Source organism: Acanthochromis polyacanthus, chromosome 18 (genome assembly GCF_021347895.1).
Source record: "Acanthochromis polyacanthus isolate Apoly-LR-REF ecotype Palm Island chromosome 18, KAUST_Apoly_ChrSc, whole genome shotgun sequence".
In the NCBI taxonomy this organism is placed as follows: Eukaryota; Metazoa; Chordata; class Actinopteri; family Pomacentridae; genus Acanthochromis; species Acanthochromis polyacanthus.
The window spans coordinates 33,811,292-33,834,039 of record NC_067130.1 but is presented as its reverse complement, the minus strand read 5'-3'; the positions used below and the strand labels follow the sequence as shown (position 1 = coordinate 33,834,039).

Genomic DNA, 22,748 nt, shown 5'->3' with positions numbered 1-22,748 from the left:
AAAGTTTGGAGACGATGGACGGATCCATCACTTCCACTTTCTGACTCCTGTCTCCTGAAACTCTGAGGATTTTCTGAGTGAAATAAAGAAAAAAAACACATTCCTGACCAGGATGGACGACGGCCGAAGAGAGAAAACAGAATCAGGTTTCATTTATTTGAAATTAAAAACAGTTCAGATGTCTTCGGTTGGACGTCACGTTTATGGAGAGTCTGGAAAAGAAACGTCTTTCAGAAATCTGTTGGACATCCAGGAACTATAAAGGCCACAACATGTTAGTATTTTACCTGTTAATGATCTAATTATGATAATTATACCGTTTTCTCAACAGAGCAACCGAGCTAAAGCAGGACAGAAGGTAGTATTCTGATTTTAGGAAACCTTTAAAACGATAATTTCTTAGTTAGATAATACTGTTTGGGTGAAATAATTCTTTAGAACTATACAGCCCTGACAGGAAGCAGTATCTTGGATGGAATGAACCTTTAAAAACACAACTTATTCATTATAAAGCAGTAGTTGAGTGGGAAGAACATTTTAATGCTGCAAGTACCTCAACAGAAAATAGTATTTAGGTGAAATAATCCTCTACAATTACAAGCATTTGGACAGGAAGTAGTATTTGGGTGGAACAAACCTTGTAAAACTATGAATACCTTCACAAAAAGTAGAGTTTTTGCTGGAATAAACCATTTAACTGCATCTACTGGGACAAAAGTTGTGTTTTTGGTGGAATTAACCTTTAAAACTACAAATACTTGGACAGAAAGTAGTATTCTGATTGGAGGAAACCTTTAAAACTATCACTTCTAAGTTAAATAATATTATTTAGGTGAAGCAACTCTTTAAAACTGTACCGGGACAGAATGTAGTATTTTGGATGGAATGAACCTTTAAAAACACAAATTTTTCATTGCAAAGTGGTATTTGAGTGGAATAAAACTTAGTTCAATATTTTGAGATGAATAAACCTTTGAAACTACAACATGATAGTTAGAAAGTGGTGTGTTGGGTGGAATAAAACTTTAAAACTCTAAATACTTGGACAGGAAGTCATGTTTTGGATGGAATGAACTTTAGTACCTCAACAGGAAATGCTCCAACCAGAATCCAGTGAAATTCACTGGATTTGGGTTATTTTTTTGTGTGACTGTTTTTAACATTTTTAACATTTCTTTTTTCCACCAAAAATGCTCAAAGATTTCCAAAAATGTTGAAAATGTGGACATCAGAAGTTTCACTGTGAAAATATTTATTTTCCCACATTTTCAAGCTTTAAAGCGGATCAGTTTGACCTGCAGGACGACACCAGGGCTAAAGACTAACAGGCATTTTTCAAGCAAAAATAGACAAAAAAGCCACATATTTGCAGATTTCAGCTTCTGGAAAGAGACGATTTCCTGCTTTTCTCAGTCTTATTTCATTTTAAACTGAATATTTACATTTTTTGGACGTTTAGTGGATTTACACTAAACATGTAAAGACATCTTCTGATGGAGCGATTTTATTGATATTTTATTAGATATTAATATAAAATCTTCAGTTTACTGTCATTGAGGAGGAAATAAACCATGAAATATTCATAGTAGGAAGCAGAAATCACAGAATTTAGAGAACTTAGACTTTACTTCCTGTAAAATTCCTCCAAATGATCCACATTCAGCTCATCTTTCTGTGAATTCTCCGTTTTCTACATTGAGCCTTTATCAGCCGTTTCCTGGAAACACTGTGTGTGTGTGTGTGTGTGTGTGTGTGTGTGTGTGTGTGTGTGTGTGTGTGTGTGTGTGTGTGTGTGTGTGTGTGTGTGTGTGTGTGTGTGTGTGTGTGTGTGTGTGTGTATAAACTGCCAGTAGATGTTTGAGTTGGAAGTCGCTCCATTAGAGAAGACTTTGTCAGTGAAGATAAAACGCCGTAAATCTCTGCAGTGAAACTCCTACATGCAGAGTGTGCGTGTGTGTGTGTCTGTGTATGTGTGTCTGCAAGCCAAACAACACACTCACACTGCAGACCGACATCACACACACTGTAATATTCAGATTTAATTACAGTCGACAAGAGATGGAGGTGATGACGGCTCAGTGTGGCCTCAGAATCACCTCCAGCTGCACCGGCATGATACCCGGAGACACAGGCTACAAAGATACAAAGATAACCAGAAAAACAGGCTACAAAGATACCCAGAAACACAGGCTACAAAGATACAAAGATAACCAGAAACACACACTACAAAGATACAAAGATACCCAGAAACACAGGCTACAAAGATAGAAAGATACCCAGAAACACAGGCTACAAAGATACCCAGAAACACAGGCTACAAAGATACAAAGATAACCAGAAACACAGGCTACAAAGATACCCAGAAACACAGGCTACAAAGATACAAAGATAACCAGAAACACAGGCTACAAAGATACAAAGATACTCAGAGACACAGGCTACAAAGATACCCAGAAACACAGGCTACAAAGATACAAAGATAACCAGAAACACAGGCTACAAAGATACCCAGCAACACAGACTACAAAGATACAAAGATACCCAGAAACACAGGCTACAAAGATACAAAGATACCCAGAAACACAGGCTACAAAGATACAAAGATAACCAGAAACACAGGCTACAAAGATACCCAGCAACACAGACTACAAAGATACAAAGATACCCAGAAACACAGGCTACAAAGATAGAAAGATACCCAGAAACACAGGCTACAAAGATACCCAGAAACACAGGCTACAAAGATACAAAGATAACCAGAAACACAGGCTACAAAGATACAAAGATACTCAGAGACACAGGCTACAAAGATACAAAGATACCCAGAAGCACAGGCTACAAAGATACTCAGAGACACAAGCTACAAAGATACAAAGATACCCAGAGACACAGGCTACAAAGCTACAAAGACAACCAGAAGCACAGGCTACAAAGATACCCAGAGACACAGGCTGCAAAGATACAAAGATACCCAGAAACACAGGCTACAAAGATACAAAGATACCCAGAAACACAGGCTACAAAGATACCCAGAGACACAGGCTGCAAAGATACAAAGATACCCAGAGACACAGGCTACAAAGATACAAAGATACCCAGAAACACAGGCTACAAAGATACAAAGATACCCAGAAACACAGGCTACAAAGATACCCAGAGACACAGGCTACAAAGATACAAAGATACCCAGAGACACAGGCTACAAAGATACAAAGATACCAGAGACAGAGGCTACAAAGACTCAGATCCAGGATTCAGATTCGTTTTAAGAGCTGCAGGGTTCAGATTTAGTAAAAGAGTTACAGGATTTAATAAAGCAGAAGAAGATCTTGATGTCAGTAAATGTAGATCAGCTGTAGTTCCTGGTTGTTCCACCAGGTGGAGCCTCTTCCTGTTAAATCCTGTAGAGACCAGAGGAGGTTAAAGCAGAGAGCATTGTGAGAGTTTAGCAGCAACGGGCCACCATGACAAAGACTTCTCTGGAGGTTAATGACCAGAGCTAGCTTAGCACTGAGGCTAACATTGTGTAGCTGCTGTTATGGAGAAAAGTCTGTGTTTGTGATTAAAAGTAGCTTCTTTAGCATCTGGAATAACGTCCACTGGGCTTAATGTGTTGTAGCAATTAATTGATTATTGATTGATGAAGCTGCTGTGTTGAAAAATGTTTAAAATTTGTGTCTGTTTTTTGTGGCTTTGTGAATTTCTGTCAAATTTTTTTGCCACTTTGTGTCTCATTTTTGTAATTTCTTGTTTTGTTTTTGTTTGTTGTCTTTTTTGTCTGACTTGTCATTTGTCTCTTGTTTTTGTCATTTTATGTCTTTATTTGTTTTGTTTCATGTCACTTATCCATTTTTCTGTTGCTTTATGTCTTGTTTTTGTAAGAGTTTGTCTGGTTTTTGTTGTTTTTTGTCTGACTTTTGTCATTTTGATCATGAAGTAAAATCCTCTATGGTTCAGTTCCAGATGACTACATGTTGTGTTCCTTTGTAGACACTCTGTGATGTGTAGGTTTTATTGTGGATATGATGAACTGAGGCTGAATGTTGTTGAAATGTTGTTATTTATTGTTATTATGCTGTGATTTTAACCCGCCTGATCTGAGATGAGTTTGACATCCTGATCTAAATATCAAATTAGTTTTTGTGTTCTTCTCAGAGTGAGGCTGCATCAGTTGATTTCTGTGAATCTCTTAGCTAAACATCTCAGAAAAGCGTCTAATTGATATATTTCTGAGCTTTAGAATCTCTCCTGGTGGCGTTGCTCTCCTGATTTCTGGTTTTATTCCTCTTCCTCTGCCCAGTTTTTTGCCTTGCAGGAGGCCTTTGATTCGTCACCAGAAGGCGTTAATCTGGAGCCGCTTGCTGTTTGCTGATAAAGATAAGTGAGAGGAAACTGTGGAAATGTCACCACAGCTCACTGTAAAGGGCTTTACCGGGTCAAGGTTACAGCTGTCTGTCCCATTAGACTCGTCTGATTGGACGTGTTGGAGGGAGCTTAGCTTGTGTTGATGCTCAGCGCTGGTGTGACGTTCCTGATTGGATCTCTGGGTGGCTCTACAGGAAATAAAAACTAAAGAAGAAGAAGAAGAAGAAGCCATCAGTTCATGTTCTGGTCAACACGTTTGAACATAAAATGGTTATAATCAACTCAAAATATCGGAGTTGGACGTTCAGATTCTGAGTTTGAAGGTCGACTAAAGCATGACGGCTGTAAAAATGTAAAATTCATGTTGGAGTGACCCCAGCTGAAACACCAGAGGAAGGTTTTCATTACTTCTGACACCAAAACATCGTTAAAGACTCAGAAGTTGGTTTTCTACTCCAAGAACCAATTTAAGTTCCAAAGAAGTTGTTGAAAAGTTTCTGATAAGGTTCTGTCTGAAAATTCAGGAAGATGGATGCAAATTTTATTCAGTTTTCTGAACCGACAGTCCACAGTGTTACCAATCAAACCACTAAAATACAGCGGACGTTATTCCATGGGCTGATAAAGCTACTTTTATAGGGATGCTTTGATCATTTCTTTGATTTTATTTGCTCCTAATCTGATCTGAGTCTTTTAATATTTAGTTTTTACCAACAGCCAGTAAAGGAGCGCCATGACAGAGACTCGTAACAGAGTTATTGACAGTAAAACATCTAGCGTTTGTTTTTACGGTGTTTTGTTTGACTATGAACATTATTGAAGTATTTTTGGACAGATTTCTGTCATTTTAGACAAATATTTTAATGAAGTTGGACAAATTTTGAGTCATCTTGGGAAAATTTTCAGTTATTTTCAACAAATTTGGGTAATTTTGGATCATTTTTTGAGTCATTACAACAATTCCCAAGTAATGTGTGTTAGGAGGTTGGTCAGAACAAGTTAAAGACAATGAAACTTGTTCATTTTACCTAAAAGCAAATATTTTGGGTGACTTTGGACAACTTCTAAGTGATTTTGCGTGAGGGAAGGTCATACCAAGGATTTAGCTGATTAATAAGTTGCTTGAACCCAGATTTCTCTACTGTGTAAATGGGGACCATATCCATGCACAAAAACTCTGTCACAGCCCTGTTTATTTTCTTTGCTTCTCATGACTTTGGATCATAATGTCTTTGGTGGTGTTTTGGTGTCGCTGCAGCCGGTCGACTCTCTCCACTCTCAGCGTCACTCTGGAGCTATAAGAGAAACATCACACTTAGCAGACGCAAATACGTTTGTATCTCGTTAAATTAAAGCAGTCAATTAGGATTACTCGGGCTGCGGGCATGCCTGCTAACGTTGGCAAAAAGCCCCATGTAACGTTATGTTTTGGACTAGCGCTAGCTAGCTAGCTTAGTCAGCTAATGCCCTGCCAACGTTGTGTTGCCGTTTAGGATGTAAATACAACTCAGTTCAGTCATGATCAAACGGGAGCTTACCTCACGAAATTCCCTAAAGAGACTGGGATGTCGGTCTTTAAGGTGCTTGGACAAGTTTGACGTGCTGCTGCTCTTGGTCGCACAACTCGGTAGCAGTGTTTGCATATCGCTTTGTCTATATCCTTTGCCTTTCCACGTTCATCTGCATCGTAGGCAAAATACGTCCAAACACCACTTCTACTCTTTTCCCTGTCGACCAGGACTGGCCGCGGAGGCTCTGCTGCGACACTTGCCATGGTTATATTTCTTCATTCCATCGTGTTTTGCCGGTAGTAGCGAGTCATTAACAAGCCTGGACATGCGGTGAGTTCGGAGGGGGGAGGGGGAGGGGGGGTGCGTGGACTGTAGCGGGAGCAGCAGACCATAGGAGCAGAGTATCGATAGTGTCGATACTACGGCAAGCAGTGTTGCCAACTTAGCGACTTTCTCGCTAAATCTAGCGACTTTTCAAAGCTCCTAGCGACTTTTTTTTGTCAAAAGCGACTAGCGACAAATCTAGCGACTTTTTCTGCCGTTTTGGAGACTCTAATAGGAAAACTCAGCTCATTCTGCAGTTACTGTTTTCAACAAGCAGCAGGTGCTGCTGTGAGCTCCTCCCCCTCCCAGAGCACAGATTGTCAGTCCAGTAACCCCACAGCAGTCTCAGTGAGGGGAGGAGGAGACCCACATCACTCCACGACCAGACGGCAGATGAATCGCGCATGCGCAGTCACTATAGATCCCATCCAGACTAACAGAGCGGGATATAAATGAAAATGTTTCTTCACTGTCATACTAAAATACACCACAGCATTTAGCCTCTAGTACAAAAACATATTTTGGGTGTTTTATACTCACTTTTTGGTCTCTTCCACAACGTTATTCCTCTCTCTTACAACGTTGATTACAATTACACGCAAACTGAGAAATATGCAAATTAGGCGATGACGTCATTTAGCAACTTCTAGCGACTTTTAGGACAGCCAACAGCGACTTTCCTTACTGAGGAGTTGGCAGCAGTGACGGCAAGCTAGTATCGTATCCGTTTACAGTGTTTAGGATCGAGTAAGTACCGAAGTATCGATATTTTTTACACGCCTAGTTTGGACCCTGTTTGTGGTGATTTTGTCTCTGTGGTAGTTTTGACCTCTTTTTGCATCTTTTTGTGTAAATTTTGTGTCTTTTTGTGGTATATTCACTTCTGTTTGTGGTGATTTTCGGGGGTTTTGTGCTGATTTTGTATTTTTTGTGGTAATTTTGGTCCTTTGTTGGTCGTTTGCCCACTTTTTGGGATGATTTTATGGCAATTTTGCATCTTTTTGTTGTGATTTTATATGTTTTTGGTAATTGTACATCTTTGTGGAAATTTAGGGTCATTTGTGGTAGTTTTGACCTTTTTCTGGTCATTTTGAATCTTTTTGTGTAAATTATTTGTCTTTTTTGACTAATTTTGTGTTTCTTTGTGGTAATTTTGGCCTTTCTGTCGTTTTGTTCACTTTTTGTGGTTATTTTCCAGCTTTTTTATTTTTTCTAGTTGCTGTTTTTCTGAAGGTAGAACTCTAATCATTAATAAAGTTACTGAAGAGGAAGAACCAAATGATTCTGATGCGTTCCTCTGTTTGTCCAGAACGTCAGACCCTTTCCATACAGACAGTCGGTCATTTAAACCACTGGCAGAACATTTTAGACAGCATCTGTTTTCTGATGATGATAGCTTGTGCAGAATATTTCAGAATATTTAACAGTCGGAGTTGCTGAAGAAGCAGCTGCTGTCCTGAACTCTGTCCAACTCTAAAGTTTCTTCAGAAACGAGAGGTTTCTCATTTAGAATCAGGCTCTGGGAGGAAGAAGCCCTCGAACAGAACCCACCATCTGTCTCCACACAGACCTGTTGGACGTTCTCATCTGTCCTCCACGCTTTATTACTCCCCACTTAAGCTCCACTTTAGATTTTATCGGCCAGGCTGTTATCAGTAAGCACAGCTTCACCCACTCTGGATCAGCTGATGGAGATACGTCGGGATGTCGAACACTTTGAGCTTTACGTTGAGATGAATGAGTCTTAATCACTGATCTTCTGGAGGACGTAGTTCAGCAGCAGGAGACACTGATCAGATTTAAACCATCGCTACTGATCAACACGTTCATGTTCATCCATTATTCACTTCCTGTCTGGAGCTTTGATTGTGCTTACGAGTGAAGTGGAGCCAGAAACTGAAGCTGTCATGTTGTGTTACATCTACAGCCAGAGTAGAGATGAAGAAACGTCAACACACACCTGTGAACTACACCAAGACCAGCCGAAACACAAAAATACCCGCAAAATGATGTAGAAAGACTGACAAGAGTCACAACACATCTGCACAGAGACACAAACAACAACAAAGAGACAAAAAGCCCAGAAAGAGGCATAAACACACCATAAAGAGACACAAAACGACCACAAAGAGACACAAAACAACCACAAAGAGACATAAAAACACCATAAAGAGACACAAAACAACCACAAAGAGACAAAACGACCACAAAGAGACATAAAAACACCATAGAGACACAAAACAACCACAAAAGAGACAAAACGACCACAAAGAGACATAAAAACATCATAAAGAGACACAAAACAACCACAAAGAGACAAAACGACCACAAAGTGACATAAAAACACCATAAAGAGACACAAAACAACCACAAAGAGACAAACGACCACAAAGAGACATAAAAACACCATAGACACAAAACGACCACAAAGAGGCATAAAAACAACCACAAAGAGACAAAACGACCACAAAGAGACATAAAAACACCATAGAGACACAAAACGACCACAAAAGAGACAGAAAATTAGTACTATGAGAGACAGAATGATCATAATGAGACACAATACGACTATGTACAGTCAAAAAATTATGACAAAAACAGACACAAAAAACCACAAAGAGACAGGAAACGACCACAAAGAGACACAAAACGACTACAGAGACACAAAACAGCAACACAAATAGACAAACAACTACAGAGACTCACAAAAACACCAGACAGACACACAAACAGACAGAATGAGTCGACTCCAAACTAACTGAAGTTGTTGTGTTTCTTCTGTTGTTAAATAATTATAATTATAATAAATAGGAACACTTAGGAACACTTTTGTACTTAATTTCTGTCCTGAACTGAAACCTTCTGGTCACATAAACTTCATTAGTAAATAAATCATCCTCCAGACATCTTGTTTTCAGCTTAGTTTGTCCTCGTCCTCTGAACCACTGTGAGGAACGGGATGTGGTGTTGGCCAGACGCCTGATTTAGAAGAAGTGGAGTCAGAAACAAGCCGGACAACGATCTGGCAAAGGGACGCCACTTCAAAACACTCCAGTATTTAATTAGAAACAAGGAGAATGTTTTTAATAAGATCTGGCAGCTGCTCCTCTACAGAAGGTCAGACTGATTCGGTTCACCCCAACAATCATTCTCACCATGTTTCCTCTCTTTTCTTTTGAATGTTTCACCAGCTGGACCTCAGACTTTTGTTTGTGTGTATTTCTGTAAAAAAAAATCGATAAAAGACCTCAAAGATACACACAGAGTCTGCGAAAGAGACACAAAACCAACACAAACACACGAGATGACCACAAGTTAACACAAAACAACTAGATAGATAGATAGATAGATAGATAGATAGATAGATAGATCCTTGAAATCTTCCTTTCCAGGAGATTCCAATGCCACAACAGTTTCAGAACAGACCTAACACCACATATTTCCTCAGATAGCATCCATAATAAGTTAAATAGTAACAATGAATAAATACTTAAAAATGCAAAGTTATTTTTGTGCTGGAGCCGGTGCTTGGGTACCTGGTGTTGCTGGAGGATCTTGGTTGGTGTGGTACCTTTGAAACGTTGGGTTGCTGGGAGACCTTAGGTTGCTGGGGAATCTTGGCTTGCTGTCGTACCTTTGGGACCTTTGGTTGCTGGGGGTCCTTGGGTTGATAGGGGTCCTTTGGTTGCTGGGGGTCCTTGGGTTGATGGGGATCCTTGGGTTGATGGGGATCCTTGGGTTGATGGGGATTCTCGGGTTGCTGGAGGTCCTCGGGTTGCTGGGGGTCCTTGGGTTGATGGGGGTCCTTGGGTTGATGGGGATTCTCGGGTTGCTGGGGGTCCTTGGGTTGATGGGGATCCTCGGGTTGATGGGGGTCCTTGGGTTGATGGGGATCCTTGGGTTGATGGGGGTCCTTGGGTTGATGGGGATCCTTGGGTTGATGGGGATCCTCGGGTTGATGGGGGTCCTTGGGTTGATGGGGATCCTTGGGTTGATGGGGATCCTTGGGTTGATGGGGGTCCTTGGGTTGATGGGGATCCTTGGGTTGATGGGGATCCTCGGGTTGATGGGGGTCCTTGGGTTGATGGGGATCCTTGGGTTGATGGGGATTCTCGGGTTGCTGGGGGTCCTTGGGTTGATGGGGATCCTCGGGTTGATGGGGGTCCTTGGGTTGATGGGGATCCTTGGGTTGATGGGGATCCTCGGGTTGATGGGGGTCCTTGGGTTGATGGGGGATCTTTTGTTTATGGTTCTTTTGGTTTGTGTTGTTTTGCTGCCATTTTGTGTTTCTCTGTGGTTATTTTGCATCCATTTTGATCAGTTTTAGTATCAGTGTGGTTGTTTGGTGTCTTTTTGCGGCCAGTTTGTGTCTCTGTGGTTGTTTTGCTTCTGTTTGTGGTGATCAATCACAAGAATACGAATAAAGCTTTAAAGTTCAAAACTCTTGATGATTTTGGAACAAACTTTTAAACACCGATGACTTCCTAAAACACTTTTAAATGTGCTGATTAGAGATATTTTAACTTCAGACGTTGGTGTTTGTGCGTTTAAACTGACTAAACCTTCTTTTTCTTCTTCTTCTTCTCTCCAGACTCGTCCTTGTCTAAGATGAGCCCCTGCTCTGAGACTGGGAAACCCTGTAACCCGTGTCTGGACGCGGCCAAGGCGTGTAACCTGAATGAGACGTGTAAACGCCTCCGGTCCGCCTACAACTCCATCTGCAGCAAGGCCACGCCCCCGCAGCCCGCCTCGGCCAATCAGGAGCCCTGCAGCAGGAAGAGGTGTCAGAAGGTGAGTTTAATGTAAATTAACCTCTGAGATGGTCGTTTAGTGTCTCTTTGTGGTTGTTTTGTGTCTCTCTGTGGTTGTTTATTGTCTTTTTGTGGTCATTTTGTCTCTTTGTGGTTGTTTTGTCTCTATAGTTGTTTTGTGTCTCTTTGTGGTTGTTTCATGTCTCTTTCTGCTAGTTTTTTTTGTCTTTTTGTGTCTGTTTTGTGTGATTGTGATTTATCTTGCGTCTCCATGGGATAAATCAGGATCAGTGTTTCCTAAATAAACTGCAGCTTCTCTGTACTTTAATACTCAATGATAATTAAGCGTGATGCTAATCTCTGATGATTAACAGTTTTCTGTGGATTTTATTCCATGTATAAATCAAATTTTTATGCATGTTTATCCTTGTATGTGTTTAAAATTCATGACGTTTTCTCATTGTTTAACTTGCCTCCGAATGTGTGTACAAGCAGTAAACAATTCATCAGATCTGGACTGAATGTACACATTTATGAATTATTAATGCATTATATATACAGTACATATAAAGTGATGTATCATTTACATACAGGTCTTCATACAGCCGACATGTAAGAATCATGTATGACAGAAACAGCTATTTCAGATACAGTATGTCGTGTGTTACAGTACACAATACACAACAAGACAATGTTATACAGAAAATACATACATAATCATTTTACTGCAACAGATGGATGTTATTGGTCCATCTATAGAAAAACTACAGAAGAAAAATAACAATCCACACAAGATGACAACAATGAGACACAAAACAACCACACAGAGACACAAAACCACAAAGAGACAGAAAACGACCACAAAGAGACACAAAACAACCACAAAGAGACACAAAACAACCACAAAGAGACAGAAAACGAACACAAAGAGACACAAAACAACCACACAGAGACACAAAACAACCACAAAGAGACAGAAAACGACAACAAAGAGACACAAAACCACCACAAAGAGACAGAAAACGAACACAGAGACACAAAACAACCACAAAGAGACACAAAACAACCACAAAGAGACACAAAACAACCACAAAGAGACAGAAAACGAACACAAAGAGACACAAAACAACCACAAAGAGACACAAAACCACAAAGAGACACAAAACCACAAAGAGACAGAAAACGACCACAAAGAGACACAAAACAACCACAAAGAGACACAAAACAACCACAAAGAGACAGAAAACGAACACAAAGAGACACAAAACAACCACAAAGAGACACAAAACCACAAAGAGACAGAAAACGACCACAAAGAGACACAAAACAACCACAAAGAGACAGAAAACGAACACAAAGAGACACAAAACCACAAAGAGACACAAAACAACCACAAAGACACACAAAATAACCACAAGGAGACAAAACAACCACAAAGAGACAAAATGACCACAAAGAGACAAAACAACCACAAAGAGACACAAAACAACCACAAGGAGACACAGAATAACTTTTCTGATTAACTTGACTTTATTATTAATTGATTAACTCAATTTTATTCCTGGTCTTCATTCTCCGTCTTAACTCATCTTTATTCTGTATTAATTAACTCGCTTTTAACTCATTGTTCTTCCAGGCTCCCTGTCAGTTCTTTGATTCACTTGTCTTTAATTTGTTTTAACTTGACTTTAGCTTGTTTTAACTTGTTTTAATTTGTTTCACTCATCTTTAACTCATTTTTAACTCGTTTTAAATTGTCTTGAACTCGTCTTTAACTCGTTTTCCCTCTAGGCCCTTCGTCAGTACTTTGATTAATTCGTCTTTAATTCGTCTTTCCTCCAGGCTCTCCGTCAGTTCTTTGAGCCGGTCTCCTATGAGCTCAGCTATCCTCTGCTCTTCTGTTCTTGTCCGGACCAGGCCTGATTAACTCGTCTTTAACTCGTATTAACTCGTCTTTAACTCGTCTCTCCTCCAGGCTCTCCGTCAGTTCTTTGAGCGGGTCTCCTGGGAGCTCAGCTATCCTCTGCTCTTCTGTTCTTGTCCGGACCAGGCCTGATTAACTCGTCTTTAACTCGTATTAACTCGTCTTTAACTCGTCTCTCCTCCAGGCTCTCCGTCAGTTCTTTGAGCGGGTCTCCTGGGAGCTCAGCTATCCTCTGCTCTTCTGTTCCTGTCCGGACCAGGCCTGTGCAGAACGTCGCCGTCGGACCATCGTTCCGTCCTGCAGTCATCAGGAACGCCACAAACCGTCCTGCCTGGAGCTGAGGCACACCTGTCGCTCTGACGCCCTCTGCAGGTGAGACGCCGTTAGCCGTTAGCCAATCAGGGAGAAAAGCCGCTGGAGAGCTTCATTAGAGAAAAATGTGAGCTCTCAGGTCAGAATTAACGGTTTGATTGATAACCGCCGTCTGGAGAGGTTAGAGAGGAGGGAGGAGGAGGGAGAGGAGAGCAGCCAGGTGTCCTTGAGGAGGAAGCGATGTGATTGGTTGACGGTTCCTGCATATATATGAGCCGAGCAGAGCGACGCATGCAGCAGAGTTCTACTAGGGGAGGATGGAGAACCTCCATCAGGACCAGACCAGGTGTTTTCTGTTTGTGTGAACCAGCAGGTAAATAATCAAACATCATCCCAGGAATAGTTTTTTTGATCAGTCAGTAAATATTTACTTTTAAAGCAGCAGAAGATTCTCCAGACCGTCTGCAGGTAGATTCAGGGTTCTGCTTTAATGACAACAAAGACACGCAAAATCACCACAAAGACACACAAAGTCACCACAAAGACACACAAAATGACCACAAAGACACACAACATGACCACAAAGAGACACAAAATCACCACAAAGACACACAAAATCACCACAAACAAACACAAAATCACCACAAAGACACAAAATCACCACAGACACACAAAATCTCCACAAAGAGACACAAAATCACCACAAAAGAGACACAAAACAACCAGAAAAAGACACAGAATATCTCAAAAGATGATAAAACTGACCACAAATATACAGAAAACAGCAGAAAAACACATTAAACAACAGCAAAGGCACAATAAATTACAGTAAAAAAGACACAAAACAACCACAAAAGATGGTAAATACACAAAACATATTTGTATGTATATAAATTAAATAGAAATTGTAGAATAGAGTCAAAAAACTCTGAAAAGTACAAAAAACATAAGGGTCATTCCAGGTGAAATGAGCAGATATTCCTTGGGGGTGTTGCTGCATCATCTTCAAATTAGTCCTAAATGTGCATGTCATTAGACAGTCACAAAAGTACTTTCTATGCAAAATTGTAGGCCTGTAGCTCAAATAGTTTCTGAGTTATGGGGGTCTGAAATTTTCAGAATTTGGGCTATAAAAGCCTCACCAGCGTTTTTTGCATCTTTCAGTGGTTATTTCTCAAGCCTCTAGACATACCAGAGAGCTGTGAGTTGGTAAACAAGCCTCTGCATGTAGCTAGTGCCCCACAAACATCCCCAGGTGTTTCCCTACACTCTGCAGGCCGTGGGGCTTGCTGAAAATGCTACAAATTAAGAGATACTACTCACGAGTGGGGTTTGGGACCTTGAAAGTACTAGAAATACTGCACAGAAGTGTTCTAACACCCCTGGGGTTCCATTCTACACAAACTTGTGTGATAACTTAGCAAACTGGAGCTTTCTAGGTACCTCAGTTTGGAAAATATGAGCTCCCAAAGTTGGACGAAGATTTTAAATTGGCTATTTTTAGTGGCAAAACTCTCAGTGTGGGACAGGTACCAGAGACCCCAAATTTTTCTACAAGACAGTTCCATCTGTCTTCTATCACTGTACAAAAAAGCAGCAGGGTTATATTTGTAGGTACTGAGATATTCTTACTCCAACAGCATGGGTAATGTCCAAATCGGTTTTTTCCTTTTCAGTACTTTAAATTGGGATACAAGTATTAGTAGTCATTCCAATGGTAGTATTATGTATGTTTGGTTCTTTTTGAATGTTAGTTTGTTAAACGTGACTACCTTCAAAAAGTGTAATGCCCTTTTTGTGTCACAAGGTCTAGTTTAGAGCCCATACCTGTAGATATCAATGACATGTTGACACCCATTTTCAATGCATACATGTAATTATAACATACACATACAATACATGTACTAACTTGAATTCAGGGAGCTCTGTAGTAGTTCATGTTGATTAATTTAAAATACAACAATAATGTTGAATTTTACAGTATCAAGTGCAGTGGGATTAAACATGTTAAATTTAATTGTAAAATGTCATGTTACAAGCAAAGAACCTATACCTAAGTTATAACTTAGTTATACCTAAGTTATACATTACTCTTTCGAAACCACACGGAATGACCCATATCTGAAAAACTTTAATGAATATGTGAAAAAAACATGAATAAAATAAAGAAAATATATTTCAAATATGAAATTAGATTTTTGGTAAATATGTTGGATATATACATATATATATATATTATATAAGTTAGCAACACCATTAATCAATACATTTTTTAAAACCCCCTAATTATAAAAATATTGAAGATTTATTGTCTGAAATATAAACTAAAATTAACAAATACAATTGTAGAGTAGCATAATTTCAAAAAATTAGAAAATATAAATTTATGTCTAAAGAACATTTCTGAAAATGTCTGAATACCATAAATTAATTTGCAAAATTGCACAAAATAATAATTAACAATTAAAAAAACATAAACTATTCATAAATTTCAGAAATTAAATCTTGTATTAATTAAATTAAATTTTAAAAAATGTGTTAGTGCCATAAATAAACAGTCAAAATTATCAAATAAAATTGTAGTATAGCATAAAGAAAAAAATCTGAAAAATATTAATAAAATGTCTGAAACAGTTGTTTTAAAAATGTGAAAAATATGAATAAAAAGAAAAAGAAAAACATTAATTAAATATCTGAAAATAATACATAAATATCTTTAAAATATGAAGTAGATTTTTGGAAAATATTATTGATTTGTGGGATATATAATATATAATATATAATATATATATATATATATATATATATATATCTTATATATAAATGACCATATAATATATATATATAGTATATATATATAAATAATGACCATTAATCAATGACATATTTGAAAAATCCCAATAATAATTAAAAAATCATTATATTCAAAAATATAATTGTCCAAATTAGCAACTAAATAATAATTAATAATAATTATAAATGACCCAGAAGTTTGAGAAAATAAGTCTTGGATTCATTAAATTAAATGTTGTTTTTTAAATGTGTCACTAACATAAATAAATTGTCAAAATTAGCAAATGAAATTGTGGAATAGCACAAGTTTAAAAAAAAAGCAGAAAATAAAAATATGAATAAAATGTCTTTAAAAACATTAATAAAAATATCTGAAAAAGTATAAGAAACTATCTTTTAAACTATGGAATTCTGAATGATTGTGGTGTTGTGTGAACAAAGAGCGGTCAGTCGGTGTTTGAGGAACCACAGAAGAAGCTTTCACTGGTTGAACCTCACAGCTTCATCTGCATGTGAAAGACGCTGGTTTCTGTCCAGCAGCCAAGTTTGTCTTCCTGTGAGTCCATTGAGAATCTGCAGCTCAGAGTTCATCCTTCACCCAGCAAGCATTCAAATCTACACCGCAGAATTCGGATTTAACATCCAGAGCAAACATCTGGATGCTTTAGTCACAGCTCTAACAGTTTAGAAGTGTGAGTCTGCAGAGTAACAGCGTTTGTGTTGTTTTGTCTTTGCTTGTTGCTTTATGTGTGTTTGCTGTTTTTACTCCACCAAATGATCCAATGACTGAGCAGCCTTGGAGGAGGACTGCTCTCCGAGGGTTTTCTAGTTTCACATCTTTTTGTGGTTGTTTCAAAAGTGTTTTGCATCATATGTCCGGTAATTTTCATGGTTTAGTGGTTGTTTTCATGTCTTTCTCTGGTCTTTGTGCATCCCATTTTAGTTGTTTTACATCTTTTTTTGGTTCTTTTATGTCACATTTTGGATGTTTTATGTCTTTCTGTGCTCAGTGGAAGGTCAGGGAATGAGCAGCCTTGGAGGAGGACTGAGCTCTCCGGGCTTTTCTTGTTTTACATCTTTTTGTGGTTGTTTCATGTCTCATTTGGATGTTCCATGTGTGCTTTTGGTCATTTTTGCATCACATATTGGTAGTTTTACATGTTGTTTTGGTTTTATGTCACATTTGAGTCGTTTTGCATCTTTTTTGGTTCTTTTATGACATTTTTGGTTGTTTTGTGTGCGTCCCACTTTGGCTGTTTTACGTCTTCCTGTGCTCAGATCAGGGAATGAGCAGCCTTGGAGGAGGACTGAGCTCTCTGAGGGCTTTTCTTGTACCATCTGTATTTAATCATAGTTCTGATACCTTCAGTGAGAGTCTACAATGAAAATAGTTATGAAGGTAAAGAAAAACCGTTAATTGAGAAGGTGTGTCCAAACTAAAGACTGGTAGTGTTGTAACACAATGCTTTGTGTTCATTTTGTGTGTCTTGTGGTCGTCTTTTGTCTTTGCTGTCGGTTCATGTTCATGTTTGTGTGTTCCTTGTTGCTTGTGTGTCTTTGCACGCTTTGTAATCAGAATCAGAATCACTTTATTCATCCCCAAAGGGAAATTCAGATGTCCAGAGTTCTTATCTGTTTACTTTTGAATGAATAGCCTGGACTGCTGATGGCATGAAAGACTTCCTGAATCTTTCAGTCCTGCAGCGCAGTGATAGGAGCCGTCCACTGATGTTTTGTTGTTCATTGAGGCAGATGTGAAGTGGATGATCCATGTTGTAAGAATGGCCTCCATCTTGCTCAGTGCCCGTCTGCTCCACCTCATCCTCCAATTGTTTCATTGTGATTCCAACCACAGAGCACTTTTTTAATCAGTTTGTTTAGATGCCTTGCATCCTTGTTCTTTATACTGCCTCCCCAGCAGACTGCAGCATAAAACAGGACACCTGCTACCACAGACTGATAAAACATCTGCAGCATCTTACTGCACATGTCTAGTGATCGAAGTCTTCTGAGGCAATAAAGTCGGCTCTGGCCCTTTTTGTAGATGAAGTCTACGTTTGTAGACCAGTCCAACTTATTATCAAGGTGGACACCTGAATATTTATATGATGTCACCATCTCGATGTCCATGCCACAAGTGTTCACTGGCTGAAGAGGAGGTTTGGATCTGCGGAATCTATGATCATTTCCTTTTGTCTTTGAGGCGTTTGAGCAGCAGCAGTTTTTGTGATCCAGTCACTGAAGGTACTTATCAGATCTCTGATTCAAGCTTCATGTTCATTCTGATACATGCCACGATAGCAGTATCATCAGAGTATTCTGATGTGGCAGGGACTTAGTGCTGGATTTGAAGTCAGATGTATACTAATAATGTCTAAATAAATAAAAAAACCAAAAAAAAAAAAAAACGGACAAAAACTAATAATGTCTCTTTTGGTAGGTTTTGTGTCTCTGTTGCTGTTTCACGTATTCTGTCTTCATTTTTTGTATTTTTGCTGTTGTTTTGTGTATCTTTGTGGTCGTTTGTGTCTCTTTGTAATCATTTTCTGTGTCTTTGTGGTGATTTGCGTGTCTTTGTGGTGGTTTTTTGGTGTCTTTATGTTGCTATTGTATGTCTCTGTGTCATGTTGTGTGTCTGTTTGTGGTCATTTTGTGTCTCTTTTGTGGTCGTTTGTGTGTTTTCTTTTATTTCCTGTGTTTCCTGTTGCTGTTGTGTGTCTGTAGCAGCTTCAGTGTCTTCCCCTTCAGCTGAGTCCCTGAATGTCCGTTCGCTTCCTGTTAGCTCCATTAACCTGCCAGCAGAGAGCTGTAGACTCCTGCGACCCCTGAAGGCATCGCGAGGCGTCCGGCTGCCCGCTGAGCGTCGGAGCAGGAGGGAGACTGAGACTGACACCAGCAGTAATTAATATGGACTCTGGCAGCAGTAGTACAGCAGCAGCTAGCAGGGATCTGAGAGCTTCTGTTCTTAAAGAGTTCATTAGCATTTCAATGAGTCACCACACCTCAAACTACAGGTTAGAGACTACCAACCTGAAACTACAGGTTAGAGACTACCAACCTTAACCTACAAGTTAGAGACTACCAACCTGAAACTACAGGTTAGAGACTACCAACCTGAAACTACAGCTTAGAGACTACCAACCTGAAACTACAGGTTAGAGACTACCAACCTTAACCTACAAGTTAGAGACTACCAACTTTAAACTACAGGTTAGAGACTACCAACCTGAAACTACAGGTTAGAGACTACCAACCTCAAACTACAGGTTAGAGACTACCAACCTGAAACTACAGGTTAGAGACTACCAACCTGAAACTACAGGTTAGAGACTACCAACCTGAAACTACAGGTTAGAGACTACCAACCTCAAACTACAGGTTAGAGACTACCAACCTCAAACTACAGGTTAGAGACTACCAACCTGAAACTACAGGTGAGAGGCTACCAACCTCAAACTACAGGTTAGAGACTACCAACCTGAAACTACAGGTGAGAGGCTACCAACCTCAAACTACAGGTTAGAGACTACCAACCTCAAACTACAGGTTAGAGACTACCAACCTTAACCTACAAGTTAGAGACTACCAACCTCAAACTACAGGTTAGAGACTACCAACCTGAAACTACAGGTTAGAGACTTAGAGACTACCAACTTTAAACTACAGATTAGAGACTACCAACCTGAAACTACAGGTTAGAGACTACCAACCTGAAACTACAAGTTAGAGACTACCAACCTGAAACTACAGGTTAGAGACTACCAACCTGAAACTACAGGTTAGAGACTACCAACTTTAACTACAGGTGAGAGACTACCAACCTCAAACTACAGGTTAGAGACTACCAACCTGAAACTACAGGTTAGAGACTACCAACCTGAAACTACAGGTGAGAGGCTACCAACCTCAAACTACAGGTTAGAGACTACCAACCTGAAACTACAGGTTAGAGACTACCAACCTGAAACTACAGGTGAGAGGCTGCCAACCTCAAACTACAGGTTAGAGACTACCAACTTCAAACTACAGGTGAGAGGCTACCAACCTCAAACTACAGGTTAGAGACTACCAACCTGAAACTACAGGTTAGAGACTACCAACTTTAAACTACAGGTTAGAGACACCGACCTGAAAACTACAGGTTAGAGACTACCAACCTGAAACTACAGGTTAGAGACTACCAACCTCAAACTACAGGTGAGAGATTACCAACCTGAACTACAGGTTAGAGACTACCAACCTGAAACTACAGGGGAGAGGCTATCAACCTGAAACTACAGGTGAGAGGCTACCAACCTGAAACTACAGGGGAGAGGCTACCAACCTGAAACTACAGGTTAGAGATTACCAACCTGAAACTACAGGGGAGAGGCTACCAACCTGAAACTACAGGTGAGAGGCTACCAACCTGAAACTACAGGGGAGAGGCTACCAACCTGAAACTACAGGTGAGAGACTACCAACCTGAAACGACAGGTCTTTTTGTGATCATTTTATGTTTCTTTGTGATCTTTTTGTGTCTCTTTGTGGTTGTTTTGTGTCTCTTTGTGGTCGTTTTGTGTCTCTTTGTGGTGTTTTTGTATCTGTTTGTGGTCATGTTGTGTCTTTATTGTAGGTTTGTCTCTGTGGTTATTTTATATATTTTATTGGTCTTTTATGCGTCTGTTTTTGGTTCTTTATGGTAATTTTGTGTCTCTTTGTGGTTGTTTTGTGTCTCTGTGGTAATTTTGTGTCTCTTTGTGGTTGATTTGTGTATTTATTAGTGTTTTGTGTGTCTTTGTGATTGTTTTTGTTTCCTTACTGTCATTTTGCATGTCTTTGTTTTTATTTTGTATGTCTCTTTGTGGTCATTTTATATCTTTTGTTGCCGTTTTGTGCCTGTTTGTAGTAGTTTTGTGTGTGTTTACGTATTTTATTGGTGTTTTATGTGTCTCTTTTGTCTATTTGTGGTCATTTTGTGTCTCGTTGTGGTTGTCTGACATCATTTGTTGTATTTTTGTCTCTGAGTTGTTGTTTTTTTTCGTCAAACACAAACAGAGGATACTTGTAGCTTGTTGGTCTGTTGAGGTAAATCCGGACAGGTAAACCCACTGAGAACCAGCAGAACCAATAGACCCAGTAGAACCAGTATAATGTCAGAGGCTGACTCGTTCTGATGCTCATCAGCTATGCAAATATGCAAATGAGCCGCCCACTCAGGGACGCTTAATTAAAGTGAACATGGAGACAAAGCAAAGCAGCTAATCAGCAAACAGAGACAGAATGTGCGGCGCAGACACACAACGGTGGCGTGTTGTGTCGGTCTGCAGCAGAGGAAGAGCAGCCGCTACCTGCTGCTCTCTGCAAACAGTCTGCATTTACTCTCCATAATGAGATCCCGGCCCTGGACGGGAATTATCTGCACAAACACAGGACAGGACTCCAATAAACAGCAGCACTCCCGTAATTACAGGTCGAAAAGCACCATCTGATTAGTTTCCTGAGCTGCAGAGACGAGCAGCTCCGTCATGAACGGCTGATAATTAAAGGCTGCAGAAACATCCCAAAGTCATCAGCAAACAGTCGCAGCAGCTCGAGTCTCTGAGCCACAGACTGAACAAAGTCTGCAAATCCAGCAAATTAAATCAGAGACTGGAGCAAGAATTCCTCAGATTCATCAGACTGGAGGTTCAGGAGGCTGGTGGAGACGCTGTTGTTGTTGTTGTTGGATACCTGTAGTCCTCAGATGTTCTGCTTGGTTGATAATCTCTCTGTTTTCTCCATCAGGAGGCCAGTTCAGGATTAATCCACTGTTTTTGGCAGCAGGCGAAACGTCCAACTGGAACATTTACTGGGAGTCAGATGAACTCACAACGTGTCAAACTGATAACACAACAGAAACACACAAAATAATTAATAAACGACACAAAGAGACCCAAAGCGACCATAAAAAGGCACAAACAACCTCAGAGACACAAACGGCAACAAAGAGACACAAAGCAGTAACAAAGAGACACAAAGCAGGAACAAAGAGACACAAAACAGCAACAACGAGACACAAAACAGCAACAACGAGACACAAACAGCAACAACGAGACACAAGCAACAAAGAGACACAAAGCAACCAAAGAGACACAAAGCAACAACAAGAGACACAAAGCAACAAAGAGACACAAAGCAACAACAAGAGACACAAGCAACAACAAAGAGACACAAAACAGCAACGAGACACAAACAGCAACAACGAGACACAAAGCAACAACAAGAGACACAAACAGCAACGAGACACAAAACAGCAACAACGAGACACAAAGCAACAACAAAGAGACACAAAACAGCAACGAGACACAAAACAGCAACAACAAGACACAAAACAGCAACAAAGAGACACAAAACAGCAACAACGAGACACAAAACAGCAACAACGAGACTCAAAACAGCAACAAAGAGATTCAAAACAGTAACAAAGAGACACAAAGCAACAACAAAGAGACACAAAACAGCAACAAGAGACTCAAAACAGCAACAAAGAGACACAAAGCAACAACAAGAGACACAAAGCAGCAACAAAGAGACTCAAAACAGCAACAACAAGACACAAAGCAACAACAAAGACACAAAGCAACAACAAAGAGACACAAAACAGCAACGAGACACAAAACAGCAACGAGACACAAAACAGCAACAACGAGACACAAAGCAACAACAACGAGACACAAAACAGGAACAGACACAAAACAGCAACAACAAGACACAAAACAGCAACAAAGAGACACAAAACAGCAACAA

At 39.7% G+C, this 22,748-nt stretch overlaps 1 protein-coding gene across 2 annotated transcripts in view; it reads left to right on the top strand.

The window, feature by feature from the left end:
* gfra2b (GDNF family receptor alpha 2b) overlaps window positions 1–22,748 on the top strand; it is a 137,172-nt gene that overhangs the window by 79,410 nt on the left and 35,014 nt on the right. For both annotated transcript variants that reach the window (XM_051938519.1, XM_051938520.1), the window contains exons 4-5: window positions 10,792–10,991; window positions 13,060–13,247. In XM_051938519.1, the coding sequence (XP_051794479.1) occupies window positions 10,792–10,991; window positions 13,060–13,247 (388 nt within the window). The remainder of the gene's footprint in view (window positions 1–10,791; window positions 10,992–13,059; window positions 13,248–22,748) is intronic.